Here is a 16,087-nt window from a genome sequence, read left to right as displayed (position 1 = left end):
CTGCACAGTTCATGTTGCTAATAATGAATATTTTTTTTCTGAGAGAAAAAAAAAGCACTCCGTCTTCAGGCCACAAATGGCCCATCTGACCGCCGTGTCATCCTCAGATGAGGATGCGGATAGGAGGGGCATGTGGTCAGCACACCGCTCTCCCGGTCGTGATGATGGTTTTCTTTGACCCGAGCTGCTACTATTCGGTGGAGTAGCTCCTCAATTGGCATCACGAGGCTGAGTGCGCCTCGAAAAATGGCAGCAGCGCATGGCAGCTGGATGGTCACCCATCCAAGTGCCGGCCACACCCGACAGCGCTTAACTTCGGTGATCTCACGGGAACCTGTGTATCCACTGTGGCAAGGCCGTTGCCGTTGTGGTGAGAGCATTACTATAAAATAGCCTCTGAATGTAGATGTTGAGGGGAGTAAAGATTTGCTAGAAACAAAAATAGGATATATAATTCATTATTTCCCTGTTAGTGATGACATAATTCCAGTTTCAATGAAAAATGTGTTTTACCTCAAAGACATGGTGCGAGATTTGATTAGTTATATTAAAATAATAGAAAAACATGAAGTTTTTGATAAACGTAATAACTTAATTGTGATTGCTTTTAAAGAAGAGAGTCGGTATATAATGAAAAATAGAATTTACAAGAAAGAAATTGTAAGCAGTGTAAGTAGGAAGAATAGTGCGCCAGTAAAGAATAAACGGCATCATCCACGGGGATATGTGAATTTCAGAGATTAGAATATATTGTGTAAACATTAATTAGCAGATGGGTTAGCTTAAAGTTTGAACCAAATTTTTTGAAGTGCAAAGTTTGTATTGAAAATAATATGCACAATTTAAATTTTGGAAACATCAAAAGTAAAGTGAAAGTCACAACTCTATTCGGAAAAAGGAAAGTCAATTTCCCATACAAAACAAAGCTTAAATCTTAAAATCCTTTACTGTTAACACGAGAAAAAACATTTCGAAATGCATGTACAACCTTGCTGGAATCCCAGAGGCAATTCGCATTTTCAGTTGCAAGCATGCAAGCAGAATAATGGCAAATGGCGTAATATTTTCGAGATTTGACAAATAAATCCCGAGAAAACTCATTTCAATACAATCTGGAAATAAATTATTTTCTCTCACTATAAATCGCGTGCAGAAATTCGTGCCTATACAGAAGTGAAAGATACCATAGTAACTGTACTTTCCTCATACTGTAAAACCGCAAACGGAATACAAAGAAAAGTGTCATTCTGGTACAGCACGTGCCCAGTGCAACATATGTATGTTAGCTTATATGGATACAAATTTGCTGTGGGTGGAAATGAGTTCACAGTTTCTTATACTACACGTACTCCATTTCATCGAATAAAGAGAGAGAATCACATTATCCCAAAGTGAACTGGCTAAATCACAGGAAGCTTGTATTATCTGGACCAGATTGTACATGAAAACACTTGACACTTCACAGAGTGTGTTACTAAAATACACAAGTCAGACATTTGTGGAATTCACATCAAAATAATAAACCAGTATCACATTCTAATATAAAAGAACCACATCTTGAAATGAATAGTCTGTTCCATTACGTGGTTGTGACAGCATTTCTAGTCTTAAACATTATGTGTTATTAATTTGCTTACTTAGGTATGATTGCAGTGCATTTTTTAATGTATAAAGGGCACTCAAATATAAACATGGCAGATGGAAAAAAAGTAGGTAAGCTGTTTATTATTTCAAAAATAATCGCCATAACTGTTCATACATTTATCCCACTGTGATACAAGATGGTCAGTGCCATCATGGAAAAACGTTTGCAGTTGCCAACAGAACAATGGCTCTACATAGGCATCACCTGTTCATGCAAAGCAAATTGACGGCCGTGAATGTCTGTCTTCAGGACTCCAGAAATATGTAAATCACATGGGGAGAGATTGGGAGTGTATCGATGACATGTAAGGGCTTCCCTGCAAAAATTCTGCCGCATATTTAAAACAAACTTCGCAACATGTGAATGTTGCCAAGGTTATTTAGACTACGTTGCAGAAGTTTCATTGAAAAGCCCTTACACATCATCCACACAATTCTGATCTCATCCCATGCGATTCCTATATTTTTGGAGCCCTGAAAGAAGACATTCGTGGTTGTGGATTTCCTTTGGACTAAGAGGTGCACTCCTGGATACAGTTGTGGTTCCAAAGGCAACCACGAAGTGTTGACCACCTTGTCTCACAGTGGGATGAGTTTATTAACAGTTACGGCGATTATTTTTAAAATAATAAACAGTTTATTTTTTTCCATCTGTCACATCTCCATTTGATTGCGCCTTATGGAAAGAGTTGCAGTTATGTCCCACATGAAACCTGTATGAGTCTCTTTCACTTCAGAGCATGTTGTGCTCTCATTCCCATGAATGAGATCTGCTTTTCAACTTTTATGTTCAGTCACAAAATTTTATTTATGTTAAAGTGATGCATGCTGGATGGAACTGAATAGTTTTGTGCTCCGACTGGGTGGTCAAGGTATCGCTGCACACAGGGCTGGTTTAAAGCCCATGCAACACAAACAGCTGCTTGGGGTGTCAAGCACAAAATTAGTAATGTGCAAGATTTGTATACAACACATATCACAATTAGTAGTAAAAATGGCCACAGTATGAGGGTACAGGGGGGGAGGGGGGGAGGAGGGGGGGGGGGGAGCACCAAGTGATAAGTCACTTGTTTGGTTGTTTGGCAAAATGTTCTCGAATCAGCCCTGATTTCACAGTATTAATAATGGAGAGTAACTGCAAGTCAAAAGTAGTTCGATTTAAGGAAAAGTAATACATAAGGCATATTTCAACGTTACCGTGAACGCAAAGACATTTCTTTCACCTTCCAGCTAATAGAATACTGATATGTTATTTAGTATAATTTGTGTCACTAATGTGACAAATTCCCAGCATTCAAATAATGTGTTCATGTAATTAACTAAGATTTTCATATTTCAGACACAAACTGTGCTTGAAGAAAACAAACTGAAAGAATCCACAGACATGACATGACTTCGAATCTAAGTAACGATGATATTTCCAGAATGAATTTTCCCTCTGCAGCAAAGTGTGTGATGATTTTAAACCTCCAACAGATTAAAACTATGTGTTTAAATGGGACTCGAACCTGGACCTTTCCCTTTGGAGGGCAAACCTTCTATTGACAGCTGTCCAAGCACTACTCACCCTCACAGCTTCACTTCTGCCTGTATACCTCTCCTACTTCACAGAATCTCTCCTGCATATCTTGTAGGACTACTATGGAAGGTAGGAGAGATACTGGTGGAAGTAAAGCTGTGAGGGTGGGTCCTGAGTCGTGCTTGGATAACTCAGTCATTTTGCACACCAAATGCAAAGATTCCAGGTTTGAGTTGTGATGTTGCACACAGTTTTAATCTGCTGGGAAGTTGCAATGATCATATTCCTGCCTTTTGTGTAGATTTAGTCTTGCCTAGATGAGGACTTAAAAACAGTGTTCTGAAACACTTTTAGATTATCTCTCTAATACTAGTAGCTTAGCTCCTCAATGTCTTCACAGCAGTTATGATAAGAGAATCCAAAATTGTTAATGGAAATAATGCGATATTCCCCAGGTAGAGCTAAGTGCTTGATAAAAAAGTAATTACCTTGCATTGCATATTTTATAATAGTTAATGAAATGTATGTAGAAATAATTTCAAAATGTCGGTATTCTAGTCTGCTGATCTTGTTTTTCTTTTTTTTAATTACAGTGCGTATTAATAAGCACAGAAGTACTAAGCAATGTAGGCTGCTAATCTAAAAAAGCAATGCTTCCTCCACTCCTTAAGCTTTAATTAAACAAGCAATGATGTTGAAAACTGTTACACTCTCATAGATTATTGTGCTGACAGTAATGTATTTAAAACTGCTAAAGTTATATTATTAACAGACTAATCAAGGGCTACACCTGTACCCTGCTTGTTATACACCCAACTGTTTCAGCTCTTGTATGGTAGTAATGAGAAATGTAGCTTTTTAGAACAATTCTTATGATGGCAATTTGTCTCTAGTAACATGCTTCAGCTTCTTCTTTAATTTTTCTGTTAACAGGATGTAATGAGCCAGATGTTGCCTAAAACCTTGCTCAGAGGGGAAGACTTGCCTAAGTCCAGTAAGAAGATCAGTCGACTACGTACTATCGGTCATCAGATTAGGTAAGGTACACCTATGGTTGTAACAGAAGAAATCCGTCTCTTGATTTTATCATATCTCCAAGAGAAGATGACAGTGTCTCTCAAAATGGCATTGTTGCTAAGTGCAAGAATTATGTATGCCTGTGTTAAATAATATTTTATGTGGCTGTTTTGGAAAGTAAGGCAGGTCATTCAGAGCTCCAAGGGAAAGGGACATACCTGTTGATAGGACATGAGTAATGCTCATCTTCTGTACTGGTAGGTCTCTTTCACCCTGAGATGTAAATGACCTTCCCCTCCTTTCTAACCTTCCCCAACCTATCCCTCCAACCTCCATGAGGAAGGAGATTTAGTACACTTTTAAATGTATCTGTAGACAGTAATGAAATGTTGACCCATAAAGATACATACCTGCCAGCCATTCTGTTTCTTTGTAATTTTATAGTTTTGATACAATATGTAGCTGTTTTCCAATAATAAATAATCATTGACAGGTAGAATATGTGGGTTGGGCACCAGTCAGCCTATCATCTTCCTGGGGAAGCAACAGCTGTTGTTCAGTTTACTGATAACCTTCTGACTGTATTCAGTGGCATGCAGTTGGTTGCATATACCTGTGTGAATAATTTAATATTACAATGTCATTTGCGTGTGCTCATTTGTAACAGAATCCCAGAGTGAGATCCTCTTGGTTTTCAAACTACATAAAATAATACAGCATCCTCAGCATGAGCTGGTATGAACAAATTGCTTACGTTCTGAACATCCTAGAAGAGGCTAAAATTATGCATGGATCAAAACAAGAATCAGACAACCCACAGCAGACATGACACATCACAGTCTTGTGGTGGCATCATAGAGTGAGAATGGCTATAGACATTTCCCCCTTCCTTTAAGCTTCAAACTTCCGTCCCAAAAGACCAGTCTCAGCTGACACCTCTGTAGTACCATTTTTGTGAGCTATTTGATACCTTACACATCATTGCAAGATATTGTGAATGGGATCCCCGGTACATGAGATTGACCAAATGTAAAACCAAGGAGGAGTGTGAGGGAGGAGGTAGGGAAGGCGTATGGTCATCATGTAGATAGGAGCTGCAAGCTGTAAGGAGTTTTCTAAGGAAAGACACTGCACTCAGAAGAAAATAACATAAACGCTGACTTTCTGAGCATATGCAGAAATGATTTAAAGAAACCAAATTCCATCATTTTCACACTTGCAGAGCTGAAGCCTACATCCCGGATTGCAGTGCTAAGTGTGGCATACAGATAATGGTGGTTGCACATTTTCATTTTAACTTTTATAAATTATGACGCCGACAATGTTGAGAGAAATTGTTGCTATTGCAGGGCTTAAATAAATTGCATGACACATGTACTTCTCAAATTTTCAGATGTATGCTTTCCAGATACCACATTTGTCTAAATTGCAGTTTTGTGGGAGTTATTTTAAAATGGTGTACTAAGCAACAATTTAAACACATTATTATTTTATCAAAACATTTCACTTGTGTTACTGCAACCAAATAATTTAATACTATTATATTAAAACATCTACAAAAGAGAAACACACACCATCGTACACACAGGCAAGCATACCTCATGCACACATGACCACCAACTTAGCATGTCTTCTTTACGATAAGTATCAATCCACCTTTTCCTACATTGTCGATATTCCTATCTGGAGTTTCCATTGATTGGCATTGCTGAACAGATTTTCTTCCATCCTACAAACCTGTGATGTTTTTCTTTGTTACTCTTCTCTACAGCATTACTTTCCTCAGTGTACGTTCTTTCTCTACTTCCTGTGTTTAGTCACTACCTTTCAAACTGCATCTATTGCTGAGTCACACCGTATCAACAATCATCTTTTAAAGAAGGCATTCCAGTCTGTGATGCTGGAATTGGCGGTCATGTGTGCATGAGGTGTTCTTGCTTGTGTGTATAAATGATGCGTGTTTCTCTTTCACTAATTAAGGCTGTTGCCAAAGGTTCTATGTAAGTGTCTCTTAATTGTGCCTGTCTGCAACTAACGTACTTCTTTATGCTAAGTAGCAATCTGTCTTTTCCTACATTGTTGATATTTCTACCTGAAGTTTCCATTGTTTGATATTAAAGATGTTGTATTTTTTACTACTATTATTATTAAAATCATAGGTATCTGTGGTACATTAAAAGTTGGGATGGCAAGTTATGCAGGGTGATTCAAGAATCCAACAACATAGGACAATTCCGTTATTTGTGCAGGTACCAGAAAAACAATAGAGGGGAAAATTGTTTGAAATACATTGTTTTAAATCACGAGCTTAATTGTTGTGATATAAGATTCACCATAGCCTGCTTGAAATAGCAAATTTAACAACAACTTCAAAACTGCAAACTGAAACAAACGCAAACAAATCAGTGTCAAATCCATATATCATTAACGACTGAACAACAAAATTGACAATCACAGTAGCAAACTCAGGGAGTGGCAAATTGTAGCAAATTAATTTTGAACTGCTATATTCTGCTACTGCATCACTTGGACACTACTTCAGGAATTGTTCAAACTGAATGCTGTCCTGCTGATAGCACATCTGTATACAGTTCATGAAACTCTTGTGCACAGTATGTGAGACCAAGAGTGTTATTGCTGTCTAGGCTCCTCTGATTTTTCCCATGGTGTTTGTGGCCTGTTTCTGTACACTACAGATCTGAGATGGTTCCAGAGGAAAAATTCAAGTGGTGTCAGATCTGGTGAACTAGGTGGTCATCCCACTAAACCCCTTTGACCTATCCAACACTCAGGTAAAACTTCGTTCAGCAATTTGTGAGTTGTTCATCCAAACTGCAGTGGCATTCCATCTTGCTGAAAGAAAAACCTGCATCATTTTGCTAGAGGTAGATTATTCAAATACGGCAGAAGTGCCAGCACCATATCAGTGTTGCCTCAGAAGCAGGAATGAAACTGGCACTAGGAGCACTGCATTCCTTCACAGTTGATACCAGCAGGTGATCCAAGGTCTGAGGCTATACAATGGGCAGTCGTCAGTCAGAACTCAGCTATATACCTGTCGCATTGACTTGCTTCGGTTTTACCAGGAATAACTGGACTTCACATGCCTGTACACCAGTGTGCATCATCCTACTTGGGCAGATCATAACACCTCAGGCATCTAAGTCTTCCGATGGCATTAGAGCGTAGCCATCTAAATCTCGGGATGTTCTCTGTACAGTTCAGCAATGAGCTTATTTTTAAGAAATATGGGACTGATGAGAACATCACTCCATATGCTACACCACAAATTTAACCTTGGATCAGTCTGATGATGAGCATCTACAGGAATGTATGGGTTCTCAGTTGCCCACTAAACAACTTTATAACTATTCACTGTTCTGTTCAGATGGAAACAGTACTCATCACTGAAAGAATATCAGCTTCTAGGTATGGCTGGTGCATTTGTATTTCTGTAAAACACACAACTGCACCCATCTATCCGTGTCATCTTCAGGAAGTTCCTGGAGAAAATGCATGTGATATGGATGGAAGTTATTTCTGGATAATATTGTGGACATGGATGCTTGACAGATGCCACATTCTTGAGTCACTTTTCTTGTTGACAATGGCAAACTGACTGCTAACTTAGCCAGTACACTAAATGTGGTGGCATTATTTGTTGCTGTACGTGACCGCCCAGACCGTCAATCATCATGGATACTGCCTGTTGTCTTGAATGCTCCAGTAAATGACCAATGGTTACATGATATGGGAGTGGTTGATCGGGATGCTGTCCGTGATGTTCCTCCGCATCTTCCTGATGTCTTCACATTGGATAACATCTATTTCCATCTTTTCCTGATTTGTGTACTGGGGACATTGTTATTGATTACTGATAAAATGAAAAAAAATACAAATTTAATATTGAGGTCATGATTTAAAACATATGTCCAACAATTTTTCCCTCTATCATTTTTCGGTATCTGCACAAATAACAGAGTTGTCCTCTCTTGCGACTTTTGAATCACTTGTACATATGGGGTGGGGATAGCATTTGGGGTGGAGAGAGACAATAGTAAATCCCTCCACCCAATGACTAAACACTGGATCTGCATCTTAAACTGAGTAACAAATAACTCTACTATTCCTTTCTGTAACAGGAGCAGTAAAATAATTTTAAAAATTAATGTGTCCTTTGTGTAGATTCCTGCGACGTCTAGAGCAGAGCTTGAAGCGGCGTGAGTGTCTGGTGAGCCCATCGGACAGTCTGGATGAAGAGGAACCTCCACTGTTGCACAAAAGTAGCAGCTATGGACAGTTGCAGGCAAGCGGCCATGGGCACCACCGCAACCGCCGGCTGCGCCGCCAAGGTGGTTTGCTGGTGCCACAACTACGAGTCACCAGTGCCAGTGGTGGGCACAGCAACTGATGTGATGGGGCAGACTTAAAACTGCTTATGCACATCACCTAACAGCATATAAGTGATGTGGCAATATACGATTGCACAAATGGTGCCACTGATTGTGGACAGCAGCACCAACCATTTATAAAGTATCTGAAGCAACAGTGCAGAGGCAGGCATCTCGTGCTATGTTGGGGGTTTCCAGTGCCTCTGAAAGACATAGTAATGATACAGGATGTGTCTCCTGCATTTAAGCAGAACATCTCCACCAGCACAAAGCATCACATTGGTGTAATGACACATGGATAGACAATGGCAGACCAGTTATAGAATAGTGGCATCAGTAATGGAAAAAGCTGGAGGTACAGTGACAGGTTACCAGTTCCATAAACAGAGAACTTGTGTTCATGATGATGTGGTGACACAAAGCCTGACTGCTAGTGCCAAAGCTCTGTGTCATCAGCATCAGTGGCAGACTGTGTTGGACACAGCAACTGTGATGGACACAATTGTAATGGACACAGCAACTGATGTGACAACGTAGGGGAGAGGGTCACTGCACGTCAGCAACGCCGACTCTCGGTGCGGCAACCACCGTGGCCTACTGGCACACCAGCTACCAGTCATGTCTGCCAATCTCTATAGAGGAAGACCACCTCATCGACACAGTGCAGATGGTGCCTGAAGTGTTACAATTAGTCCATGGAACTCTTATCTATTAACAGGTTATGTGTGTGGCAAAATGGCATCACTGCTGCTACTATAAAACTAATCATCTGCATTATTTGCTCTTACTTTGTCAGGCAATGAACTGTGATGTCTTTGGTAAGATGGTCAAACCTTTTACATTTTTATGTAACTTACATCAACAATGCTACAGCTGCAAGCATTAATATGATACCATTTATTGTATCTGCACAAAAGCAATTGTCATTTAATCATTGAAAATTATGTTTCTACGTGAAAAAGAAGACAGTATTTTTTCTATTCCTTGCTGCATTTCTCTATTAACCTTCTCAGCTTGACAACACTCTATATCAAGACATGTAATCCAACAGGAACATTGCAAACTTCCTGAACCAACTATCAAAATACATCAGTGGATTGTGTGGTTCAAGCTATCAGCATGGAAAAGAGTGAAAACAGCATAGCAAGAAAAATGTATAAAAACTTTTTCAGGCACTATGTGTCCTACAGTGGTGCTGCTCCTACCTTCATTATTTTCGTAACTCCATTCTGAAGCAATACTGTCGTCTGAGAGAAGTCACAGCATTATTTTTGAAGAAAAAATTATTTTGATATAATTTGCTTGCAACTGTTCTCTGATACCACAGTTTATGAAGTGAACTCTAAGTTAAGCTAGTAGTGATTACAATCAACCTGTGCACTTCACTCACAATTATAGACTGAGTTTTCTATATCCTATTTCAAAGGAGTGCTGTGCTAAGGAGTTCTGGTCTCTCATGAATAAATACTGTGTTCCTGCACTAAAATACATGGTATGACATCCATCATACCAGTAACTATCCTCGTTAGAGATATTGCTCACTGGCAACACATTGTGGGTATTTGTGCCTCTCCGCAAAAATCGAAGTATGAGTAGTGCGGACCAGGAAAGAGAGTGGACCAAGCTTGATATGTCTTTCCTTTGTTATTAGTTATACCCAAGTTGTGTTCATGGTAATAGTCAACTCTTTTTCCTTTTCATGTCTTCAGGTATATGCTTGAGTCACCAGTCAAGCTTAGTACTTTTGCTTGTGAACTTGTTTCTTTTAGAATTTCAGAGTCAGTGTACATCCACATAAACCATTTGCTAGCATTATCAATTCTAGTAGGTGGAACACAGGAACTCCTGAATTACTGAAAATCAGTTGTTTTTGTTCTAATTCTACTGTGATGAGCAATGATAAAAACTAACCTTTATTGTCATTCTCGTTCACTTCATTGGTAGAAACTGAAAACTTGCACTCTGTACTGTGATCTACATCAGCTTTCTTACACTTTTACCAAAATTCATAGTGATATATACACATTTTCAAACTGTGAGAAGATTATTTGTATAGTTCCATTTCGCCAGAGGCTAAGCAATCAATTGTGGAGTAAGAGAAAAAAAGATTTTTTGAAATATATATATTTAATTTTGTTACAAGATATTTATGCCTTGACAAAAAGTGAATTATTGTGGTATTAACTCTGCTATAATGATTGTGTTTAAAACTAATGGTCTTGCTTGTCCTGCAGCATATTTCTGCAGTGATAGTCCCTTTGCCAATATTGAGCTGCATCCAGAGAGCAACCTCATGTGTGTCTGAAACTAGATATTTTGTGAGTACTATTGTCGTTCTTTGATGTTTTGATCTCATTTTAAGTACTGGTGGCATTCAATATTGGGCACAGGGACTACTGCTCATTAGTGGAGAACACCAAAGCTGTGAATTATTTGAAGACTTGACACTGTTATTAATCAGGAACTTTGTCCAGTTAAAAATTTCATTTTTATCATGTATTGTTTCATATTTACTAATTATACTGAGTGTCAAATTCATTTACAACATATTTATATAATAATATCATGGATTCAGTATGAATTTCATGGAAATAATGTATAAGGAATATGATCACTATAATCCATTACATCATTGTGTTTTTTGTTCTGTTAATAAATTATGCCCTCAAGATATCAGTCCAGCTGAACTTCAGAAACTAGTCATTTGAGGATAACAAATTTTTATAACAATAAAAATTGTTGTACAGATCTCATTCATTTCACACCAGTTAAAAAAATTATGTGCTCCTTTGGTGCCATGCAGTCTAATGATTTCTTACATTTTTCTTGAATATTGTATTACTTAATGCCAGAAACTGCTATCTGTTTCTTTACAAAACTTATTTTTGTTATTTCTTGAACTGAGCAGTTCCAAAAAAGCAAGAGATTAATTTTTGAAATGTACTCTGGCAAGTTAACATGTGTTTGGTGAAGTCCTCTATTACATATATGAACGATATGCTAAATGCAGATCATCTGAGCAAAGGTAATTTCTTTGAGATAAATAAATTCAAAAAATTAAACAAAAATTAAAAAGTGCATAAATATTCAATTTCCAAATAATTCTGGCCCTAAGAAAATCACATATAAATAAATAATAAAACTGAAAACATGGTAACTAATTAATTTTGTTTTTACAGATCAGGATGATTATTCATCATGTTTAAATTTTGCTAAAATACAAACCTTTAAAGATTGCCAGGAGAAAACTGTTGACTGTAGTGAAGTGCAATGAAATCTTGTTCTTAACTACGACTTGTATGTAAGCTACTACAAGTTCCATTTTGATAGAAAGTGCTATTGTATGCTGTGCTAAAGTACTTGTGATTTTCTGTAGATAAATATTCATAATTCATCACTTACCTAATAGACCACTGTACTTCCCTCTACTCTCTCAATTCATTTTCCGGTCTCTACATCTCACTTCATGAAAATGTTTAGGTCATTGTATTCTTTTTCCAGAAGACATAGAATCTTACATTTTATTTCAGATTTAGACTTTTATCTCATTCATAAACTGACTAACATGTGCAGCCTTTAGATGGAAGGATTTCTGATATAAGAACCCAGCTGTCATACTCATGAGAGCAGTTGAGATAGATATTTCTTCAAATTGGCTCTAATTTTCTCTTATTATTATACATTAGGCAGAAACTGATATGCTATTTTTATGAAAATTGTACAAAGTCACTTTAAAATAGCTATAAATCTTCTAGATAGGCTAATAGAAAGTTTTTGTCTTGCTCTAGTGCATTGTGAATTGTCAGGCACACAATTGTGAAAATATTCATCATTAATCTATCATCTACTAATTAATACGGGTAGCAACATTATCAGTAATAATGGTTACAATATAATACATAGTAATCAATTACACTTACGTAATTGAAGACTACGAAGAAAATTTCAAAAACAGGAGCAGAGAAAAGGTACCTTTGTTCTTCACTGTGACAGTCTGAACAATCATATAGCAGGTGCTGATTCAAAATGATCTGTGATAAAAAGCACAACATGAGTTCACACATTATTAACCTTGTTGCTAATAAGTTATAGGCAGAGTAAATATTAATCTGCCTTCATCCTTGTTATGGAATATGTTGATGAAATTCTACACTAATTTCAAACAAGAAAAATGTTCCACAAGTGCTAAGATTTCCCATAAATCCTAAATATGTGAAGAGAAATATGCACCGTGCCAGGCTGTGGAACAGTATACTTTGAAATCTCTATTGCAGCAATACTTCCGTGTGGACAGATTTTTAAGATTTTTGTAAATTCAGATATAAATATATTTATCTTATCAGTGAAAATAATGTTCAGCACATACTGCATTCATAAAAGTTTCATAAACTCATCCTCTTGTTATGCACATTATTCAAATGTAATGACATTTGTAAAAACCATAAAATTTCTTCAGTTTCTCGTTCTTGGTGTAACAATAATAAATTTGCAGCTGTAAATAATTGTTGTTAATAATATCTGTTTTATATCTATTCATTTGCTCTGAGAAAAATGTTCTGTATTTTACTCAGAAATAATTTTTGCTTATTTTATGAACAAAGACATAACAAACAATTTTTGATCATCATACTAAATCTTTCAATTTGTCCTGTTTTTATAATAAATAAATGCAAGAATTACATGTATTTAATGCTAAAATTGTGTAAAAGTCGTATGTTTTTCACCTCATTATCCAGTCACTCTGTTATTTGATTATTGATTATTTGAACTTTGTGTCATCATCATCATAAGCCAAGAACTATTTCTTACCATACACTGGTTGCTATACTGCTAGTAAAATTCCAACACATTCAAAACAAAATAACGCTATGTTCCACCTAAGCTATTTTGCTATCACTGACAAATTTTTCATTACTTTGTCACTGCTACAGCTCAAAAATTACATAATCTCCAGGGCTGAATAGAAACAGAAAAAAGTCACAAAGGATAAGGAATGACTGAAAGTTCTCAAATGTGCTTTTTTATATAAAGACACCATGTTCTAAAAGAGTAGTTGTTTTCACAGAGAATTGCAATTCAAATTCTATCATATTTACTTTGAAAAATAGTAATTAATGGAAGAAGCTGAGGTGTAGAGCACTCGAAAACCCATAACCAAGATCAAAACTGTTGATGATCATTCAGACGGTATCATCTTTCAGAGCTAACAAGCAAAACACGTACAGACATTGTGCAAGTTGACTACATTGTCCTGGTGCAGTAGCCACTCCTTATTCTATAATTTAGGTACCACCCAGGATTTTCTAGTATCATGTTAAAACTGCAATTACTGAAGGAAGTGACAAAGTAGTCGGGTACTGGACTAATATTTCAGAAGACAGCAGATCCCTCTCCAGTCAGCCTGAGGTGTTCTGTGATTTTTCGATGTCACTTTAGGTGAATGTCAGGATAGTGCCTTTCAAAGGCTGATTTCCATCCCCATCAGTGCTTGTACTCTGTCTTTAATGACGCTTGTCAACAGAATGTGTAATAACAATCTTACTTTCCTTTTTACAATAATTCCAGTTATTATTATGCCGATGCTATTAACATATTTATGAGTTGTAAATGTATTAAAATGAGTCCACTCTTACAGTGGCACATGAAAATTAGAATCAGGAGAATATACAGATCATTTCAAACCTTTAGGGTTAAAATTATGCAGATGGCAGACAATCTCAAACTGAGTTTTTTAAGATGATCAGAAATGAACAACTGAAGGGGAAAAGGTCCTGAATGAGTTACGTGTGTGAAATCTCTGGAAACTGGATATGTTTCAAGTTAATAATAAACAAGTACCTGTTGCATTGACACTGATGGCTTTAACTTGAAAAATAATATACAGTTGTCTCACATGGGGACTGTACAAACTTCCCATCACTGATTTGATTCATATTGACATGACTTGTAGGTAATGCTTAGGACTTCAACATATGTAAAGATGAAGACACAACTCTCAACTGTTTTGAGGAAATCCAGTTTGACAATTTTAGGCATGCTTATGTACTTTGTAGGGTCACAAGTGTCCAAGGAGTCCATAACCTAGTAAGTAAGCATAGTCGCTGGATCGAATCTCAGTGCTGGTACCACATGCCTTTTTTTGTGAGCTATCTGCACCACTATTCCATGATACACTTAAATATGTGAGGTATGCCATGAAATTGTGTGATGACCAAGAACTGTTCATGAATGTAAACCAAGTTTGTTTTGCAACAAACGTATTGAAAAAATTCATCATGCGTTACGCATGCTATATACCACAACACAGGGTGAGTCACTAACTATTGTCTTCAAGAATAACTCTGAAAGTGTGATAGGAGCTGAAAAGTTTATGGAAGAAAAGTTACATGCGACAACAGAGGCCATAATATGACGTTGGTTTTTTGTTGCTAGGTGGGGTCGTGTCAGAGATATGAAGGTCAACTTTGTTTTTCTAAATGGGCAGCTATAGTTTGGTACTTATTAAATCAAGTGTAACAGTAAGGTCTTCAAAGGTCAAAAAGATGGTATGATTGTCCATTTACAGAAGCTGTTCGAAGTGATGACCATTGGTATCAATGCAGTGGTGCAATATTCTTATCATGGATTGAATGGTATTCCTTATTACATCAGCACTTAATGAAGCCCATACTCTGACAATTGTCTCTTGCATATCTTCAGATGTAGTTGGAATGAAAAAATCCAGAGGCATCAAGTCTCGCGAACAAGCCGACCACAACACATCTCCTCCACATCCAATCCAACAACTTATTGTGGTGTACTTCCTACCTTTAAGATTTCCTTCAATGAAATAGGGGCCTATAATTCTGTCCTGCAGAATCCCACAGCATACATTCTCTGACAATGGTTTTTTGTGTGCAACTTGCCGCAGCCAACATGGATTTTCTGTTGCCGAATAATGCATGTTATGCAAATTAACACTTCCATGGTTCATGAATGTAGCCTCCTCAGTAAGTAAAATCAAATTAATAAATGTGTCATCCCTCTAAATCTGAAGTTAAGCCCATTGGCAGAGTTCAGTGGGATGCATACAATCCATACTAATTAATTCTTGGTGGAGACTGATATGGTAAGGATGATATTTATGGCAATGCAGAACACGAACAACACTACTTTGGCTCATGCCACATTCCCTTGCGGTTTGACATGAACTAACACAAGGATATCGAACCACAGTGGCAAGAGTACAGTTTCCGTTGCCACATCAGTTACTTCCCTTTGCCAGATATGTTTCCAATCCATTAAAGACCCAGTTGTTCTCAGTTTATCATACACATATTTAAATTTACGATGTGTAGTGTGAGTGTGTTGAGGATATCATTCAGTGTGTAAGTCTCAAGCTCTCACTGAATTTCATTGGCTTTTCCATAAATGAGAAGCATATTGACTTGTTCTTCGAAGGAATACATAATTCACATTCACTTGATTTGACAATACTAGTCTTACTGTTCCTATTAGTGTTGTATTGCGACCCATC

The 16,087-nt window shown here is 37.2% G+C and overlaps 1 protein-coding gene across 1 annotated transcript in view; it reads left to right on the top strand.

The window, feature by feature from the left end:
• The window catches only part of LOC124788539, a 573,870-nt gene extending 560,813 nt beyond the window's left edge, over positions 1-13,057 (top strand). Inside the window, exons 30-31 of the mRNA XM_047255809.1 lie at positions 4,097-4,200; positions 8,366-13,057. Of these exons, the coding sequence (XP_047111765.1) occupies positions 4,097-4,200; positions 8,366-8,591 (330 nt within the window). The 3' untranslated portion in view covers positions 8,592-13,057. The remainder of the gene's footprint in view (positions 1-4,096; positions 4,201-8,365) is intronic.
• Positions 13,058-16,087: the final 3,030 nt, after the last annotated feature.

This window comes from Schistocerca piceifrons, chromosome 3 (assembly GCF_021461385.2).
Source record: "Schistocerca piceifrons isolate TAMUIC-IGC-003096 chromosome 3, iqSchPice1.1, whole genome shotgun sequence".
NCBI lineage: Eukaryota > Metazoa > Arthropoda > Insecta > Orthoptera > Acrididae > Schistocerca > Schistocerca piceifrons.
Note: the sequence above shows the minus strand (reverse complement) of the source record. Positions and strands in the feature narration are given on the sequence as shown.